The following is an 18,078-nucleotide window of genomic DNA, read 5'->3' on the forward strand; positions in this document are numbered from 1 at the left end:
GCCGGGGTGGAAAAAGGGCGGCTGCCGCCGCTGGAAGGGCGCGAGATCGTCGAGATCGGCGTTGTGCAGATACGCTAGATGAATATCTCCGACGCACTTCTTTACATGCAATCAACCCTGACTGGTGATAACACTCTTCACCCCAGAATCTTCTCAATACTCCACACCCTCGTCACCGCATCTTTCCTCTGAATCACCCTCCTAACTCCCAAACCCCATCCCCGACCGCCCTTCTCGCCTACAAGCGAGAGCTCAACTTCGCATTCCCTGCGCTCCGGTTTACCCTTCTCGCGATCCATCTCCACGATCTTACCCTTCGGTTTCGAAACTTGCAGTAGCGGGGTACCGAGTGCGATGTTGATAAGCTGCGGTCGCGTGACGAGTGTGAGAGGATGCATGCGCGTCTTGGGTGTTTTCACTGAGTCGGCTGTGGAGGGTGCTGCCTTTTGCAGATGGGAGTAGACGATGTACCCGGGCAGCTTCGCTGGAGGCGTACGAGCGAGCAGGGACGAGGGATGTATATACACATACTGCTCGCTCGGGTCCGTGGTCTTCGACCTGCCTATCTGTGACGGGAAAAGGGTGACATAGGGGACATCAATCGCTGTCTTCGGCTTCCGTGGAAATTCAGGCGGAACGGGAGCAAGGTCGGCACGCATTGCAACCTGATCGATGAAGCCCGCCGCACATATCTGCGTCAACAGGTTTATAGCTTTTTCGGAGGGAGCACCGAGCTTTGCATTGTATGTGCTGATAGCTGTCGGTCGGTGAGCTCGTACGATTGACGTGAGCTGCTGTCGGAGTTGACTTGCTTCGTGCATCGCCTTCGAGTTGAGGAACATGTCGTCGCAGAAAGCTTGAGGGTTGGTTTCGTGGGCGTAAGCGCAAACAGCATTGTTGAGCTTGATGCAGTCGCTCTGTTTTGCGTTCACCGCGAGCTTTGCCTGGGCAGCATTGTAGGCCTTCCTTAGCCTGGACCGGTCATCCGCTTCTAGGTTATCCTGCTCGGTGCGGATAGCAGACGGATCTTGCGGTGGTGGCTCCCGTAGCCCCAGCTTGTTCTCGGGTATGATGAGTTCTGGAACAGAGAGCGCGGCTACCAAGGCAATTGTCTCTGCAGCCAGGCTCTGAGCAACGCCCATGACCAGCATTCGAGCGAAACGTGGGTTGAGGGGGTAGAGTGACAGCTCATGACCCAGCTTAGTCACTTTACCGTCTTGGGACAGCGCTCCCAGGTACGACAACAGATTCTCCGCTTTTTGGAGGTTCTCGCGATCCGGTGGTGTTGGGAACGGGAAGTTGACGACGGGGGCTCCCATGCTCTTAAGCTGGAGAACGACGCCCTCGAGCGGAGTGTGAACAATCTCGGGAACCGCGTGCTCCTCAAAGTCACGCTCGAACACGGCTGAGGAGTATAGCCGGTAACAGTGGCCCGGGCCGGTACGTCCCGCACGACCAGATCGCTGATTCGCGCTCGCCTTGCTGATCCACCCGACCTCGTAGCTCTGTACGCCTGTTATTAGGTCGTACTTCTTCTCTTTCGCCCTTCCGCAGTCGAACACATATCGAATTCCTGGTATCGTAAGACTGGTCTCCGCCACGTTCGTTGCAAGGACGATGAGTCGGGAGCCTTCTGGAGGAGGTTCGAAAACACGTAGTTGCTGATTTGTTGGAAGCTGAGAGTAGAGTGGGAGCACGTGGACTTTCATTACGGTCTGCTCGGCCTCCTCTTCCTCAATGTCGAATTCCTTATCTTCCTCGCCGTCCAGTCCCATAATCATGGACCCTTCCGAATCTGATCCGTCATTGTCCTCAACCTCATCCTCCTCGGCTTTTCCACCCAGGTCGATGTCTTCGGTCTCCAACGGGGCTTCTGCGGGTGATATCTGGACCTTGCCAATCTTGACATCCGGTCCTTGGGTCGAAGCAAACGTTTCCCTTAGTCGTTTCGCAAGATGTGTGATTTCGTTCTGCCCAGTCAGGAAGACTAATATCCCTCCCTTGGGGAGCTTGCGATGGCCTCTGCAGACTTTGCGGTACATTTCTTCGCCGTAGTCTCGCTGTGTCCTTCGAGCGAAGTGGTTCGTAACTGTATACTGCCGCCCTTCCGCCTTCATTAACGGCGGTGGTCCGTGTCGAAAGAGTCGCTTGTTGTCCGTGAAATCCGATATTCTAAGAGTAGCAGACATGATGATGAGCTTCAGAGCCTTGGTCTTCGGATCTTCCCGAGCCATCTGAGCCCGGAGGTCGACAATCCTGCTCAGCATGCCAATTAGAATATCGGTATTGACGCTTCGTTCATGAGCCTCGTCGATGACGATGGCGGAGTATTTGGTGAGGACAAAGTCCTGCGATATCTCTCGCAGAAGAACACCGTCAGTCATGAATTTGACGGCCGTTTTCGCGCTCGTAGATGTGTCGAAGCGGATCTGGTATGCGACTTTTGACCCGTCCTTCCCCAACTCATCTCCGACTCGCTTGGACATGCTAACGGCAGCCACTCGTCGCGGCTGGGTCACCCCAATCATACCTGGTGTCGGCCCATCGGGAGCGCCATAGCCCGCCTCGTAGAGGAATTGTGGCACTTGAGTAGTCTTACCACTACCGGTAGCACCCCATACCACGACGACATCGTTGTTATGTATTGCCTCCATGATCTTTTGCTCCTCAGCAACGACGGGCAGCTGCAATCTTGCCTCCTGTATTTCTGGCGATCTCTCCACGGCAACACTGTAAGCCTTCCTCGTCGCATCGGTGGCGGTGTTGGTCTCGAGTTCCGGGGGTAATGGGTCGAGCTCTGGTACGCGTGGTTTGAAGTTGGCTGGTTTCGGAGGTACTGCATATGTGAGGTTGTTCGTCGGAACGAAGCCAATGGCCTCATTCCTCTGCTGCGTTGCCCAAGCCTTGAATGCCGATGCTCGTTCGCTCTTTGCCACCCTGCTATCTTCATCCATGGTAGTCTGGCTGTCGCTCTCATCCTCCGAATCTTCCTCGGATTCGTCCAATTCAAGGTCTGATCCCTCGTCGCCGTCGGAGTCGGTCTCTTCGGAATCCGCTGATTCGGATTCAGAACTCGCAGCTTCATCAGAGTCTTCAACTTTGTCCACATTCGCCTCATTGCCTTCGTCTGAGCTGAAGCCTTCCCACTCAACCTCCTCCTGAGCAATTATCGGTTTATGCTGCGCTTTTCGCCTCTTCCTAGTCTGAATGACAGGCCTGCCCGACTTATCAATCTCCAGTGGTCGCTTCAATCCACTTCCAAAAAGACCAGCAGATTGTGGGGGTTGTGAAATAGGCATCTCGGGTGCCACTTCTTCCGATGCATCTGCAGCAATCTCCGAAGGCGACCGTTCTCGTTTGCGCGAAGTAGGCTTCGGGTCCGTGGACCCACTTGTACGTTCAGTAGCGGGTCGCGATGTCTCCGTAGCCTCGTCCTCTGAGCTGCTGGTATCTCTGACACCCTCAAGCTGCCCACCATCCCTCCTCTCCAGCAGTAGCGCTTCATTCTTCTCCACATCCACACCGACCCTCCGTTCCGCAAGCGCCCTCCTTAACTTCTCCCTCCGCGTCTCCTCTCCCCTGCCCAGCTTCTTCGAGCTCTGAAACAGACTCGTATCGACCTTCTGCGCGGCGAGTTTCTTAAGCAGCGCGATATTTTCTTCTTTCTTGAGTTTCGTATCCTACGCCATCACACATTAGCCACCCTAGACCCGAACAATTCAACTCCGTAGAAGCGGTAATGATAAGCGTACAATATACTTATCCAGCCTCTTCTTCTTCTTACTGCTCATCTTGCCCTTCGCCTCCGCGACCAATTCCTCCTTCATGGCCTTCTTTCTCTCCTCCCGCTCCTTCTGCGCCGCGGGCAGGACCTCCAAGGCGTTCGCATCCACCTCTGCTTCATCCCTTGCTCCGCCATGCTGTTTCTGCCTTGCGAGGACCTTGTGCTTTCGTTGTCGGGGCACAAATTTCGGCATCTTGGAGCGCTGGCGGCGAAAGACGTGCAGTGAGGCCTGAGTTGCGAAATCCTGGGCGACTTTCGAAATTTTGGCGGGGATCGGCTGTTCGGTAACGGTTGCCCCGAAGGCGGGGACGAGGGGCAGAATGTTCGCGTAAAGCTTCCGGTTCACAGCACCACTGCCGTAGGTTAAGGAGCGCCCTGTTCGAGCTCTTTGACGATTTCGACAGAGTGCCAAAATATGGCTGGCTCAGCGGATTACACAGTGACTCCGTCACGGTTCCCAGCGACTACTAAAACCGCGTCGACGTCCATCAAAGGCACCGAAACGACCGCAACAACGGTCTACTTCGCAGACAAGATCCTGATTACAGTAACGCAGAACGGACGCCTAGCGCACTGGGTATAGTTTCCACTGACACCCTTCCTAGCATATCCGCAGCTTACTGGTTCTCTAGGTACACGTCCCGCTCGACATCGCCCCAACCGATGCCTCTCTGACCTCGAACCCCTACCTCGGCCGCGACGAAGACGATCCTTCCTCTGATCTCCTTCCCATGCACCATCTCACAGCTACTACCGTATTGGGTGGCGGGATGCAGGAGGTCGATGTGCTCGGTCAGACGCTCGCAACGCAGATAGCAAGCGCGGTCAAGACAAGCAATTCGAGGGAAATGAGGACAGTAGTTTTGGGCTCGGGGCTGGATAAAAGCATGAGTGGGAGGGAAGAATTCAGTGAGGTCGTAGGCTTGGTATTGGAGGTGCTATGATGTATAAGGACCTTGCATGGACGGAGTTCAGGTTTAGGCGGGATCTTCAAAGGATGTTTAGGGACACGGCGAGGAATCCGGGCTAAGAGGTGTATAGGGAGCCCTCCCGGTCAGCGTGGCACGGAACCCCAATTCGAAATGGGACATTAGCCAATTGTAGAGGATGTGAAAGTGTCGGGTTTCTAAGCTACAATCTTAAGATCTTGATCACACCTCCATGGGTGAGCCCAAGCTCCTCCATAAGTGAATCACCCAACCGCTGGCACGCTTCGCCGTTTTGTGAACAACCGTCATTTGAGAACCCCCAGGATAACAGAGCGCCAACATAATGCCTCCGCTACAAGGCTTGCCGTGATGTCTAGGACCGTACGCAGGAACACGCTAGAACACCAGTGTCAGCCCCATCGACATTGAACGCCGCGGGAGGTAGAAATACCTTAGAAGCACTTGCGGTGGACGATGGAAGGACCGCTCTCGTCGTATTCCTGCTTTGAGATCCACATCTGCTGGAAGGTGGAGAGGGAAGCCAAAATGGAACCACCAATCCAGACGGAGTACTTGCGCTCGGGAGGAGCAATGATCTTGACCTTCATGGACGATGGGGCGAGGGCAGTGATTTCCTTCTGCATACGGTCGGAGATACCAGGATACATGGTAGTACCACCAGACTAGTTTTGTTAGCTCAGTTCTGCGGAGCCCAGGATTGGACGACATACCATGACAATGTTGCCGTAGAGATCTTTCCTGACGTCGACATCGCACTTCATGATGGAATTGAAAGTGGTGACGTGGATACCGCCGCTCTCAAGACCCAAGACGGAGGGCTGGAAGAGAGCCTCCGGAGCACGGAAGCGCTCGTTGCCAATGGTAATGACCTGGCCGTCGGGAAGCTCGTAGGACTTCTCCAAGCTCGAGCTCTGGCTGGCGGTCTGGATCTCCTGCTCAAAATCCAAAGCGACGTAGCAGAGCTTCTCCTTGATGTCACGGACGATTTCGCGCTCGGCGGTGGTGGAGAAGGTGTAACCGCGCTCGGCAAGGATCTTCATGAGGTAGTCGGTCAAGTCACGGCCAGCCATGTCGACACGGGAGATGGCGTGCGGCAGAGCGAAACCCTCGTAGATGGGGACGACGTGGGTGACACCGTCACCAGAGTCGAGGACGATACCCGTAGTACGACCGGAGGCGTACAGAGAGAGCACAGCCTGGATGGAGACGTAGAAAGCCGGGGCGTTGAACGTCTCGAAGACGATCTGGGTCATCTTCTCACGGTTGGACTTGGGGTTGATGGGGGCCTCGGTGAGCAACACGGGGTGCTCCTCGGGAGCCACACGTAGCTCGTTGTAGAAGGTGTGATGCCAGATCTTCTCCATGTCGTCCCAGTTGGTGACAACACCGTGCTCAATGGGGTATCGCAGCGTGAGGATACCACGCTTCGACTGTGCTTCATCGCCAACATACGAGTCCTTCTGGCCCATGCCAATCATGATACTGCGTTGTCCGTCAGCTCGCCATCACGCATATGCTAGAGGAAGGGCACCGTACCCATGATGACGGGGTCGACCGACGATGGACGCTGCGGACTGTCAGAACGCGTTCAAGAGAAGGCAGGAGGCGGCAGCTGCTGGGTGCAAGGCTGCTGCAGCCGCCGGCGCAGGGAGGGAACTTACGGAAGACAGCTCGGGGCGCATCGTCACCGGCGAAACCGGCCTTGCACATACCCGAACTGGCAGCGGTCAGCTCAAGTCCATTGCATCAGTATGTCGCGCTCGCTGCTGCGAAGGGGCTGTTGCGGCTCGTCGAGGGCGGCGGCGCGGGCAATGCAGCTACCCCACAGCAGGGATGGCGGTGGAAATTCGGGGGCTATCTCACCCATTGTCGATGACGAGGGCAGCGACTTCCTCTGCAGATGGGAAAACAGACGTTAGCAGAGCTCATTGAGACAGACGGCGCTCAGCTGCGGAGGCAGAGGGCGACAGAAACGGGGTGTTGGCGTCGGGGGCTCAGCTCTTACCTTCCATGTTGACTGATTAGGGTGCGAGATTAGGAGTCGGGTGGAGGGGCGCGGATGGCGATTCCGGTATTGCTGCGGGAACTGGGGATCAGCTTCAGTCGATGAGAGGAGACGCTGGGCGGGCAGGTGGAGAGCGCGGATGTCGGGGGAGGCTTACAGGTTGCGGGCGGTGGTGAGGTTAAGGTTAGGTTCTGTGCGAAGGGCAAAGTCGGTGGGTGCTGCTAAATAAGCGGGTGTCGATGCGCCGACTCTTGCCCAGTTTTGGCGGGGCGGCGGCAGCGGCAGCAGGAGCGAGGCAGCGAGGCAGCGAGGTTGGTGAAGGGGAGCCTTTGCACGAACGCTGCAGCAACCGGAATTCCGCGAACAGCCTCGACGCGGAGCATTCACGCTGCGCATCGAGCTGCAGCGGCGATTTATACACGCGGCTAGGCTACACTGTTTCTCTATTTTTGCCGTACGCGCAAGCTCTCCGCCACAGAGGGAGAAAGCTTTGTCTGGGCGTGTCGTCCCCAGAGACATCACAGCAGGCAGCGCCGTGAAGCGCTTGGCGCCTCGACGGGCGCGAAGCTCGCTCCACTGCGTACTACGTGTTCGGCCGCTCGAGATGACGAGGGCTCGTGGCAGCTCGAGGTGTACTCTATCTGACAGCGGGCTGCACAGCGGCGTTCCATTTCCCCCAGCCAGCTCCCAATCTCACCGCCAACTCGGTCCCCCGCCAACTGGCGGATACGAGGCATTCCGCCGCGGGTCACGTGGAATGAGGGGCATGGAGGGGTTGGCCGCGGGATAATGTGAATGAACACGATCAAATACTCTTGCCCAAATGTGATTGTAACCGTCGTAGAAGCATTCAGCTGCTGCTGTCACGCTGGACCAATTGATGTCCTGAAGTTAAACTTTTCTGGCTTGACAGACAGGCGACATCCATAGGTGGAAGGCGCTAGAATGTCGTGGTCCCTTCGCGCGCCGTCGCCAAACCCTACCTGCGTCATCTTCTCGCGCGCCAAAAGTCGTCCCGGGTGCCTAAATAATTCGTCGCACCAACTGCTTCAGTCCCATCTCTCCCCGAACCACTCTCTTCCGACCGACTTTCCACCGACACGGCAAGATGAACGATCCACGAATGACCAACCTCCTGAAATGGAGTATCGAGAACTCTGAAGCGTCGCGAAACGACCCCAATGCGCCGAAGACGGACACGAAATTCGACCCTCGGCCGTTCGGGGGAATGCTCAGCGGCTTTGCTGGACCTTCGGATGCTAAGATGATGAAAAACAGTATGGAAATCATAATGAAGCCGCAATCCACCCTTGAGGAAAAAGTCAATGCCTTCGAAGTCTTCGAGGGGCTGATTGTGGACATCGACAACGCCAACAACATGGATCTGCAGCTGTGGGGCAATCTGCTCAAACAGCTTGAGCACGAAGTCGCCGAGCTCAGGGGGCATGCAGCATCGTGTACGGCCAGTGCGGTCGAGAACAATGCGCGAGGACAGGAAAGGGCAAGTTGTAGGCCTGCCACTATAGTTGCGTGCGACATCTGACAAAATACAGTTGTTCGTCCACGGAGCCATACCTACTCTCGTGAAGCTCGCTACCGAAGACGAAAACATGGAGGTGCGCAAGAAGGCCATCCGCGCTCTTTCTTCCGTCTCCCGAAACTTCCAGCCTGCGCTCGATGCCGTCGTCGACCACGTACCGCGACACTTCAAACCGGACACGACGCTGGATGCCGGAGACATGGTCTCGGTAGACAGCTTGATGGACCGGTTGAGGGCAGATGCAGGCCTAACCCAGTGATATGGTTGCGAACTCTGAGTTCGAGCATTATCGGCGTTCACGGCAAGCGTTGGGTCATACTGTGTAGATTTCACGATACCATGTTCTGGTGACTTTGTACTCCATACCACAAAATTTCAGTACAGCGAGTGTCAAAAAGACCGCTGATGCTGACAATAGAAGGATTTTACGGTCAAGGTTCCTTCCCGATCAAGCTAGCGGGAGAGTTGCTAGCGCGGAAATAAAGCCTCAGACATCCGGTCAACCTTCGACAAAGCTTGACCACGTCCACCATCTTCTTCTCTGATAGTGCTGGGATCGAGTTTTACAGCACATGAGGTCTGTTCCGTTGGTTTCAACTCATTCTTCGTCTCGTCCTCGACCGTCAGTCGGAATTAGCCTTGCCACTATTCGTCTCTGTTCCGTCCCGCTCCATCATTTATCAAGCCGAATCAGAAATGTCTTCCACGTCGTCAAGCTCAGCGTTCAGCGACGATACGTCCACGCTCAAAGCTAGCGACGAAAGAACGCCACTGCTTGCTGCAGTGGAATCCACTCCAATCGCCGAGGCTGTGGATGCGTCCGCGCAAGAAGATCACCAGGTCACCCAGGCAGACGAGGACGCACCGCTTCCGCGCGCTCAAATATTTCTGCTCTGTTATACGAGGGTCGTGGAGCCTATTGCTTTTTTCGCCATTTTCCCATATATCAATTCGATGATTGAGAAAGTCGGAGGCGTCGATAAAGAGGATGTTGGCTTCTATTCCGGACTGATTGAAAGCTTGTTTTCGGCTACTCAAATGTGTGTGATGATATTTTGGGGCAAGGTAAGATGATATCTCCTGACTATGTAGATGTAAGATCTGACCACACTAGGCTTCCGATCGCTTCGGGAGGAAACCAGTTCTTTCTCTCTCGCTCTTTGGAGTCACTTTTGCTACTGCATTATTCGGACTAAGCCAGTCGATTTGGCAGATGATCCTCTTCCGCTGTCTCGCAGGGGTCTTCGCTGGCACAATAGTGTATGCGGTTAGGAATCGATCGATTCCGTTCTAGGTGCTGACGCAACCAGGACGGTACGCACTATGATTACGGAAAACAGTACGAAGAAGACCCAAGCTCGAGCATTCAGCTACTTCGCATTTGCGGGAAATCTGGGCATCTTTACCGGACCATTGATCGGTGAGGCGCATTTGCGGTCTCTTCACGAAACAGCTAACTTCGTTTTTCAGGCGGCGCCCTAGAAAGACCAGCAGAGAAGTTCAAGTCCATTTTCGGTCGTGTTCGATTCTTCCGAGACTATCCATATGCATTACCCGGGTTCACTTGCGCTTTGATTGGCCTCTCTGCAGCGGTCCTTACGACACTTTTCGTGAAAGAGGTCTGCATACCCCAGCTGGCGCGTATAGCATCATTGCTGATCGTAACCGCGTAGACACTGCATATTCATCGCGACAAGAAATCTGATGAGCCTCCCATGTCCACATGGGAACTGATCAAACACCCTGGCATTCCCCAAGTCATCGCAATATACAACTATGCCATGCTATTAGCGTTCGCATTTACAGCTGTGTATCCGGTATTTATGTACACGCCTGTCTATCTAGGCGGCATTGGATTCCCCCCTGAATTGATCGCCGCCTTCATGGGCCTCGGAGGAGCCTCTCAAGCTCTCTGGCTTCTCTTAGCTTTTCCACCCCTACATAGTCGGATCGGCACCGGAGGCATTCTTCGGCTATGCTCTTGGGTCTGGCCACTCATGTTCATGGTGGATCCCATTTGCAACGTATTTCTACGCTACAATCTGAAGATCTCCTTCTGGATTTTATTCCCCACCGGCATGGTGCTTGGTAGCGGAGTGGCCATGGCTTTCAGTATGTTTATACCGGTCGAATCACACATTTTTCAGCCTGCTAACATAGGACTAGCGGCGGTACAGCTCACGATCAATGATATGGCACCCTCGCACGAGACTTTTGGGACTCTGAATGCTATCGTATTGGCACTTCAAAGCGGACTTCGAGCAATTGTTCCTGCTGTCTCGACAAGCATTTATGCCACGGGTGTCCGATACCATATTGCCGGCGGCCAGCTATTCTGGATACTTCTAATCCTGGTAGCCTTCGGTCTCATCTTCCTTTTGAGGATTCTACCAGAGAAGGCCGAGGGTAGGCCTCAGCGCGAAGACAACGGGCAGGCCTAAGGATGACCACAGCTATCACATAGCTTCTGCCGGAAGGACTCCATCCATCAACCTAGCAGGCTCAAAAACACAAGAAGAAAATTTTATAAAAAAACTCATCGGGCGGTGAGCCGGCGAGACGTCCTGCTGAGTGAAAGCTTTCATGGACACGTCATGCTCTAGTGCAAATTTGAAATCACTTCACTCTAGCGACGAAAACACAACGCGTATATAACGCGCGGTCGCTCCAGCACACAAACACAACATCGAAACGACAGACACAAACCCCAATATTACCCAAAAACACCTCAGAATGTCCACTTCACCCTCGGAAGTTGGCATCGTCGAGCTCTTTGGGCAACTACAGCCCGAGCGCATCGCCATCCAGGTTCACAGTGGCAATGCTGTTGTCCGGGGTGTTCTTGAGGCCCTCGTACAGCATTCGGTTCGGCGTTGCGGAACGGATCCTGCTCCTGCTCTTAAGGAATTCGACAAGAACGGTCAAGTCAAGGAACTTCTACGGCTGATTGAAGCAGGGGTGCAGGATATGGATATCCAGAAACTGGCTGACGACAAGAACACGACAAGTGACGCTATCCGCCGCGTTCTTGCCGGTATCCTCGACCACGCGCGTAAACTGCAAGCCAGTGATGATTCCTCTACTTCGAACGGCGTTGCTTCACACCCTCCAAAACTCCAGGCGATTCTCGGACCAGGTACGTACCCGCGGTACGCATGTTGGCATGTTTCAGCCTTGGCATTGGAGGCATTCATCAAATCTAACGGACTGCGCATGTCTTGAACCGCCCCTCTCCCGTGTATTAAGCACTTGCTAATCTCTATTACCACATTTACAGCCCTTCCCGTAAGCCACCTCGGCGCGATCGAGTGGCCCCACTCGATTCCTGCTCACGCCCGCATGCTGCACCATGCCAATGCCATTGTCCTCAACAACCGCGTGGCGTACAACGGAGATACGGTCATGATTTCACTCAAGGATTTGCAGTGCCTGGTCGCTGGAGCTGCCCTGCTAGACACCAAGGCGACGAATGTGTACACGACGTTGGTCAACAAATTGCCGGCCCATGCGAGGCGCCAGTACCAGCTTGAGGAATGGTATCAGGACACTGTTAATGTCAGCAACGCTGCCAAGGCCTCACAGCAGGTCCAGAAGGTGGTTACGCGCAAGAATGGGATTGGATCAGGACGATTGGGGATGCAGCCTGGCGCGGCCATACCGCCTCCGTCAGCACCGAAGGTAAGTCTCGACGCCCAAGTTTTCCTAGAAGGAGGGCTCCAGTGTCCATTCCGTCTGCTACTCGAAGCACTTCTGACTGAATTATTAGCAGCCATATATCATGATCAATGGGCACGTCGCTCAGCCGGTATTCCCGGCCATACCCTCATCCCAAGCAAACCTCCCATTGTGCGAGACGACCAACTTGCAGACAGCGCCAAAGCACACTCTCCTCCGATCCCCAGGACAGAGCCCGGTCAAGAAGAAAGCGAAAGGCACTGAAGTCGGTCCCGCTTTACGTCCGCTGAGACCGAAAATGTCATTGAATGAGTACATGATCTGGGCTAGCGTTGAACGCACCCGACTAGGGGTTGAGGATCCGATTCACGATAGTAAGTCGCTTACCACTCCGTGTTTTGACTAACTGGACAGACAGGTCAGGCACAACGGCCCATCGCATCGCGAAGAATTCTTGGCTCGGCAATCACTCACAGTCCTGCGTGCAGCTGCTCCCTCTCATCTACTATATCTCTTTAAGGCCTTACAGTGAACTTTGCTAACTGTCTTATAGCCATAGATCGGAGCAAGCAGCTCTCCACAATCTGGAAAGCGATGACCGAGGCCGAGAAGGCACCCTTCGTGGCCCTCAAAGATGAGGAGAGCACTCGTTACGCGCAACAGGAAATAACCCTACGCGCAGGCGGTACAATCGACCCTGTACAGGAGCAAGAGTATCTCGACCAGTTCTGGAGGAAAGCGGAGAACGCCCCGAGGAGCGCTGCCGTTCTGAACGCCAAGGCATACGCTCCGAAGCACAGAAACGGAAAGGCTGCTGTCGCGCCGGTCCAGCCTCGGCCGGATCCGGGCCAGTTTGGAGTGCTCCGACGCATGCCCGCTATGCAATTCCGAGCCCCTTTGACGGCAACTCATCTTGGCAACATACCGAGCTCTGAAGATCTTCTCGCTCGACTGGGAGAAACCAACGCCAAGTTGCGAGCCGACCTCGCTCGCTCGTCCAGCAACGTCATCGACCTTACCAAGGATGACGACGATGAAGAGCCGGCCCGCGCCAAATCGGCGGCATCGGCGACCACCATCATTGTCGATGACAACAGCAAGGACGCAGATAAAGAAAATGCTGCCTGAGACCCAGCGGGGTGTGGCCTGGAATTCGGTACTGGGTAATCTACTAGCGGATGCTGCCCTCATGTTGGCGGGTTGGCGATTAGTCAAGGAAAAGTGTGGAGGTGGATTGGAGATTTGTTGATGTGTCTTATTGCGAGAGAGAGGCTTTGTATATGCCGTTGTACTCTAGTGGAGGATAGCCTGTAATGCGGAGGTTTTGGAGGGAGGCAACAATTGAATGTGGATAGTGCGGAGATTATTTTGAGCGTCGATGTACTTCGGGTTGGGGGATGATACGTCCTGAACACGTCGATAGATATAAGAGATTCTCTCTCGCGTATGAGACCAATGGCGGGCGAAGTAACATGCACACTGCGGGATCATGCATGCTGTGCCTGCAGCTCCGGGCGCTTAAAACTCGTGTAAGAGCCAATTGAATCTGGGTGAGCACCAGGCTGCACGACCAACTTACGCGCAACGTAATATGAAACTGCGGCGAGGTAGTGCGCTTGGGATGCCTACCTACTTTCCCTCTCGACACGCCATCAGATGGCGTAAGCTAGTCGCTCGTTATTCTGATCTTTGGCGTAGTCTTGCTCACGCTTGATGTTTTTATTTGACTATGGAAGACCGGAGTCCTTATCGATGCGAAGATATCGCGGAGCTAAAGAAGAATGTACCCCATGAGGCAGAGGTATCTGCACAGGAGCTTGAACGCGCTGCTAGGAGGGGTTGTCGACTATGTTCCGTCCTATTAGCTGCTGTGGAGCCGTATGTCCAGGGGAACTATGACGCAGGCACGATAGTTAGGTTGTCAATGTTGTTCAGGCCGGATTTGACAATCAGGTGGGAGGGAGGTGACAAGGAACTAACCGGGCCGATAGAAGTCTTTACTGCAGAAGGTAATCCTTTCTCTCTTTCTTTGGAAAACCGCACCTAGTTCCACGGCTGATAGACCGCGAGCAGATACTGGCTGCATCCCGATACGAAAAGCGAGAGTAGTGTGCGATTCTACGTCCTCCGAAGCTGCGTTTCGTCGAATCATCGAATGGTGCCGCACTTGCTTGGACACGCATCGCATCCTCTGCAACTCCATGTCTGATGTCCATACGCTGCCACACCGAGTGTTGGAAATTGGTTCCGCTGCAGGGGATAAGATCTGGTTGAGAGAGACGAAAGGAGAGCCAGCAGCATACGCGTGCCTGAGCCACACCTGGGGCGGCTTCCAGCCCCTGAAGACAACAAACGAGACACTGGAAGAGCATAAGAGAAACATACCCTGGGAGAGCATACCGAAGACTTTCCAGGACGCTGTCATCACTACACGGCGCTTGAACCTGCAGTATATATGGATTGATTCTCTCTGTATCATTCAGGACGACGAGAATGACTGGCTGATCGAATCAGCGCTCATGGCAGATATATATCGGAACGCCGTAATTACCTTATCGGCTGCCGCATCAAAAGGACCCTCCGATGGCCTCTTCAGAGAGACACAGCCAGAGCATCGAGGGCGCGAACTGGTCCACCCTCTCCTCAAAAGCGACGACCACAGTCCGAGGTTCTTCACCCGGCGCCCTATCGATCACTACCGTAAGGACCACCCGCTCCTTGATCGCGGCTGGGTGCTCCAAGAGCGCCTCCTCTCACCTCGAGTGCTGCACTTCGGCACGTACGAGCTCATCTGGGAATGCATGCAGGGGAAGGACTGCGAATGCGGACATATGCCGAAGGTTCAATGGCTCTCCGAGAAACCCAACTTCCATCCCGGCGTACTCTCCAGCCTGCCGTTCCTCCACACAGCGAACGCCTGGAGAAAAGTGGTCGAAGATTTCTGCGCGCTGGCGCTGACCTTCGAGCGCGATGCCTTCCCCGCCTTATCCGGAGCCGCGAAGATCGTCAAGCGCAGCCTGGAAAGCAAAGGCATGCAGACGAGATATGTGGCTGGGATGTGGGAGTGCTGGTTTATCGAGGACTGCTTGTGGGACGTTGCTATACTCGGTGAGAGGGGGGGCGTGAGGCCGGCTGTTTGGCGCGCGCCAACGTGGTCCTGGGCGTCGGTGCTGCGGAATGGGACTACGAGCGTGACGTATAAGGGTGCGTACCATTTAGCCATGGCGCAGCGGGAGGGTGAGGAATGGCTTGATGACAAAGCGTTGACACTACATGCTCGGCTGGAGAGCTTGCATTGCGAGCTGGAAGGGCCGGATGAGATGGGACCGATTCTCTCGGCACATGTCGTTTTGACTGGACCGTTGTTACAGGCTAAGCTCGATGGGAATGATCTGGATGTTCCAGCGAAGAAGTACGGGTCTTTGTCGGAATTCGGTCGGGATTATGACTTTGCTGAGGAGGGACCGGGACACATTGCTCAGGGCTCGACTTTGTGGTGTTTGATGCTTGTTTCTTTGAGGTCCCCCTTGGATAAGCCGCTTCGTGAATGCTTGTGGTGTTTGGTCCTAAGGCAAGTAGGGGTGGAGCCGGATGGACAGCCGGTGTATGAGCGAGTTGGGCTATTAAGATATAGGTGGGGTGCGGATGAGAGGTGGCCGGTGGAGAGTTGGTTCAAACCTGAGCTTGTCTTAAAAGATGCTGTGGTTAAGATTGTGTAGGTGGTACGAAGTAAGAGCTTTGGCGGTGCAACAAGCTGGTGTGCAGGGCGCGAGTTTGAGGTGTCCATGATGGAATAAAAAGTGCAGTCAGATTGTTCCCAGATAGAGGATGTCACTGCTATCCGAGTAAGTCTCAGTCAAATCAACAAGTACCTCTCCTTCAAGGTCGTCAAGGGATTAGCAATCCGCGACTGCTATTTCGTCACCGACTTCTTTGAGAGGTATATGGGGAAGATGCTCCTAATCGAGTACGTCGAATTAGTAGCAACCGACCACAAATTCCGCCTCACCAGACAAGACGGGAAAAAGATCACTCTTGCTTTCCTGAGGTCTTTGAACACCCTTTACGCCTCTGCACCTGTAGCCACCAAGAGGCCGGCAAGTTCCTACGTCTGCTGCCCTCCAATCTCTCCTCATATCTGCTTTCGCTCTTGCGTATCTTGAAAGAATTGTGGGGTTCCCCCCAGCGGCTATCCCCGCGAGCTCCTACCTCGGTAAATTTTTTCCAGCGCTTGAAAGCATTGCACACTGCCCTACCCTCAATAGTCCAGCTCTTCGAGCTACAGGAATGAGATGAGAAGATGGCATACGATTGGTTGGTGTGTTTACAAGACAAGAAATGCACCAGCAGTTTTCCATCATCCCTGTACGGTTAGGTTAGCTATACCTATCCGACTCTTCGCCACTCGTTATGCACTCGAATCTGCTACGACGCTGGTTGCGGGATCATGATCGCGCGCAATATCCACCGCATTACTGACTTCAATAAAGTCTTCCAGCTCTTCGCTCGTCGTCTTCAGCTTCTCTTTCACAGCCGTTACGCCCTCGAATCCAACAATGTGCCGCGCTGGCGGATTATCATGGCCTCCAATTGCCGTAAGCGCGTGAACAGTTTCAGCGATTAGGGAGCCTTTGACTATTGATGGCAGCGGTGCATAGAGAGATGTCACCGTATCCGCGCTGAGCAGATCACCCATGGAAGGTTCATGCATGGTCGCGTCCGGGCTCGTGGTTGAAGTGCTGTCAGCAGGCGACTTATCCTCGCCAAAAGCAAAGGGATTATTAACGCGGTCGAGTTTATCCAGGAGACCGGAGAAGATCTCACGAGCTAGAGGCGCGGGATTCTCGGCTTGAAGGTACTCGTCCATTGGTGGGACTGAGGTCATCTTGTTGGTGAGGACGTTGACCTCCATGTTTGCTTGGACGATGGACATCTTGACGTTGAACGGGGCGATTTCGTACGCCAAGCTCTAGAGGCGCGTTAGTATCCTACACAGGCGACTAAGAAAAGGGCTCACATCGCAATATCCTTCGATGGCCCACTGCGACGAGCAGTACATGCCTAGCCCTGGTGTTCCCAAGTGGCCCGCTGGAGATCGTTAGTGCGCCCATAGTACAAATTAACTTGATGAGTAAAGCTTACTGATTCCGGTCAACATAATTATATGGCCATTCTTCCGTTCCCGCATAATCGGGAGAACGGCTTTGATGATATTGACGTTCGCGAAGAAGTTCGTTTCGAAGGTGTCTTCGACCAGCGTGATCGTTCGTGTACTTTGAGCTAACTCCTCAACAGCACCGATGACGGCTACGCAAGTTAGCATGCATATGTGGAATATCGCGCAGACGTCTATTACCTTCGCTAGTACTCCCGAGTAGAACATCGACTCGACCGAAAGCCTCAACCGCTTCTGCGATAGCGGCTTGACACTGACCGACAACTCTATGCCAGTCACTTTAGCGTAAAGCTCACGAGAAAAGGAGAAGCTACGGTTAAGGACTGGTTGCGCACTCTTCTTACCTCCCGTCCAACCCTACCACTCTCAACCGCTCTCTCCACCGTTCGGTTTTCTTGACGTCTTCGAGGAAGGTCCGGAAATCCTCAGTCTGGCCTTCTCTTTTCTCGAATTCAAGCGGCAATACGCCCGCTACGACATAATCACCATGGTCGAGCACTTGTTTCGCCAGCGCAATGGCAATGGGTGATGTTCCGGTCGTGATGAACCAGACGCGAGGCGCGTTATGAGGTGGAAAATGAGGCGATCGCGGGCGCGGAGGCCTCGATGAAGATTGCCCGCCCTTTTGCTCCGTCATGACAGCGACCCGACAGCAGGCGAACGCATTGCGCCGAGTAAAGGGAGTGACTCCTGAAGCACTTCACACGACTGCGATGACTGCGCGAGAGATCATTGCGGGGAACGGCGTGCAACTGCCTAACGCCGACGCGCTAGCCTAGATTTGCACTAGCGCGCTCCGAACTGGGCGCACAAATTCACTGCGGACTTTTCACCACCACGACGTACCGCCAAGGACGACGATATCTTCACGGAACGGGGAAAAGCACGCGGAATCTTGAGAAAAGAGCTAGAAATGGATGATTACCGTGGAGGCCATACCCGACTTGT

At 54.4% G+C, this 18,078-nt stretch overlaps 10 protein-coding genes across 10 annotated transcripts; 7 read left to right on the top strand and 3 right to left on the bottom strand.

The window, feature by feature from the left end:
* Nucleotides 1-137: 137 nt before the first annotated feature.
* On the bottom strand, nucleotides 138-3,977 carry BU26DRAFT_562641 (P-loop containing nucleoside triphosphate hydrolase protein; the record flags this gene model as incomplete). Its single annotated transcript, XM_033833049.1, has 2 exons — nucleotides 138-3,680; nucleotides 3,753-3,977. The coding sequence occupies 2 exons, from the start codon at nucleotides 3,975-3,977 to the stop codon at nucleotides 138-140; spliced, it is 3,768 nt and encodes a 1,255-aa protein (XP_033685677.1).
* A 168-nt stretch (nucleotides 3,978-4,145) lies between these two features.
* Nucleotides 4,146-4,980, top strand: BU26DRAFT_480984 (uncharacterized protein). Its single transcript, XM_033825721.1, has 2 exons — nucleotides 4,146-4,361; nucleotides 4,417-4,980. Exons 1-2 carry the CDS (start codon nucleotides 4,200-4,202, stop codon nucleotides 4,726-4,728), a joined length of 474 nt encoding a protein of 157 aa, XP_033685678.1. The 5' UTR covers nucleotides 4,146-4,199; the 3' UTR covers nucleotides 4,729-4,980.
* On the bottom strand, nucleotides 4,974-6,931 carry BU26DRAFT_517494 (Actin, gamma). Its single transcript, XM_033828589.1, has 8 exons — nucleotides 6,897-6,931; nucleotides 6,740-6,811; nucleotides 6,598-6,628; nucleotides 6,396-6,451; nucleotides 6,271-6,301; nucleotides 5,445-6,216; nucleotides 5,165-5,396; nucleotides 4,974-5,109 (listed from the first exon to the last, which is right to left on the bottom strand). The coding sequence occupies exons 2-7, from the start codon at nucleotides 6,744-6,746 to the stop codon at nucleotides 5,166-5,168; spliced, it is 1,128 nt and encodes a 375-aa protein (XP_033685679.1). The 5' UTR covers nucleotides 6,747-6,811; nucleotides 6,897-6,931; the 3' UTR covers nucleotides 4,974-5,109; nucleotide 5,165.
* Nucleotides 6,932-7,568: 637 nt separating this feature from the next.
* BU26DRAFT_517495 (Hsp70 nucleotide exchange factor fes1) lies at nucleotides 7,569-8,604 on the top strand. Its single transcript, XM_033828590.1, has 2 exons — nucleotides 7,569-8,240; nucleotides 8,293-8,604. The coding sequence occupies exons 1-2, from the start codon at nucleotides 7,848-7,850 to the stop codon at nucleotides 8,536-8,538; spliced, it is 639 nt and encodes a 212-aa protein (XP_033685680.1). The 5' UTR covers nucleotides 7,569-7,847; the 3' UTR covers nucleotides 8,539-8,604.
* A 161-nt stretch (nucleotides 8,605-8,765) lies between these two features.
* BU26DRAFT_268397 (MFS general substrate transporter) lies at nucleotides 8,766-10,866 on the top strand. The gene is made up of 6 exons (XM_033821345.1): nucleotides 8,766-9,344; nucleotides 9,394-9,539; nucleotides 9,590-9,699; nucleotides 9,750-9,898; nucleotides 9,953-10,391; nucleotides 10,446-10,866. The coding sequence occupies exons 1-6, from the start codon at nucleotides 8,976-8,978 to the stop codon at nucleotides 10,718-10,720; spliced, it is 1,488 nt and encodes a 495-aa protein (XP_033685681.1). The 5' UTR covers nucleotides 8,766-8,975; the 3' UTR covers nucleotides 10,721-10,866.
* On the top strand, nucleotides 10,808-11,679 carry BU26DRAFT_517498 (uncharacterized protein). Its single transcript, XM_033828591.1, has one exon. It carries the CDS (start codon nucleotides 11,013-11,015, stop codon nucleotides 11,499-11,501), a length of 489 nt encoding a protein of 162 aa, XP_033685682.1. The 5' UTR covers nucleotides 10,808-11,012; the 3' UTR covers nucleotides 11,502-11,679.
* On the top strand, nucleotides 11,352-12,454 carry BU26DRAFT_268468 (uncharacterized protein). The gene is made up of 2 exons (XM_033821346.1): nucleotides 11,352-11,957; nucleotides 12,046-12,454. The coding sequence occupies exons 1-2, from the start codon at nucleotides 11,619-11,621 to the stop codon at nucleotides 12,358-12,360; spliced, it is 654 nt and encodes a 217-aa protein (XP_033685683.1). The 5' UTR covers nucleotides 11,352-11,618; the 3' UTR covers nucleotides 12,361-12,454.
* On the top strand, nucleotides 12,455-13,262 carry BU26DRAFT_268384 (uncharacterized protein). Its single transcript, XM_033821344.1, has one exon. The coding sequence runs from the start codon at nucleotides 12,549-12,551 to the stop codon at nucleotides 13,080-13,082; it is 534 nt and encodes a 177-aa protein (XP_033685684.1). The 5' UTR covers nucleotides 12,455-12,548; the 3' UTR covers nucleotides 13,083-13,262.
* A 320-nt stretch (nucleotides 13,263-13,582) lies between these two features.
* BU26DRAFT_549398 (HET-domain-containing protein) lies at nucleotides 13,583-15,824 on the top strand. Its single transcript, XM_033831995.1, has 2 exons — nucleotides 13,583-13,963; nucleotides 14,028-15,824. Exons 1-2 carry the CDS (start codon nucleotides 13,684-13,686, stop codon nucleotides 15,671-15,673), a joined length of 1,926 nt encoding a protein of 641 aa, XP_033685685.1. The 5' UTR covers nucleotides 13,583-13,683; the 3' UTR covers nucleotides 15,674-15,824.
* A 402-nt stretch (nucleotides 15,825-16,226) lies between these two features.
* Nucleotides 16,227-17,907, bottom strand: BU26DRAFT_268606 (short chain dehydrogenase/reductase family protein-like protein). Its single transcript, XM_033821349.1, has 5 exons — nucleotides 17,475-17,907; nucleotides 17,311-17,396; nucleotides 17,097-17,261; nucleotides 16,972-17,042; nucleotides 16,227-16,923 (listed from the first exon to the last, which is right to left on the bottom strand). The coding sequence occupies exons 1-5, from the start codon at nucleotides 17,765-17,767 to the stop codon at nucleotides 16,363-16,365; spliced, it is 1,176 nt and encodes a 391-aa protein (XP_033685686.1). The 5' UTR covers nucleotides 17,768-17,907; the 3' UTR covers nucleotides 16,227-16,362.
* Nucleotides 17,908-18,078: the final 171 nt, after the last annotated feature.

The sequence above is a fragment of the Trematosphaeria pertusa genome, assembly GCF_010094035.1.
Source record: "Trematosphaeria pertusa strain CBS 122368 unplaced genomic scaffold BU26scaffold_5, whole genome shotgun sequence".
In the NCBI taxonomy this organism is placed as follows: Eukaryota; Fungi; Ascomycota; class Dothideomycetes; order Pleosporales; family Trematosphaeriaceae; genus Trematosphaeria; species Trematosphaeria pertusa.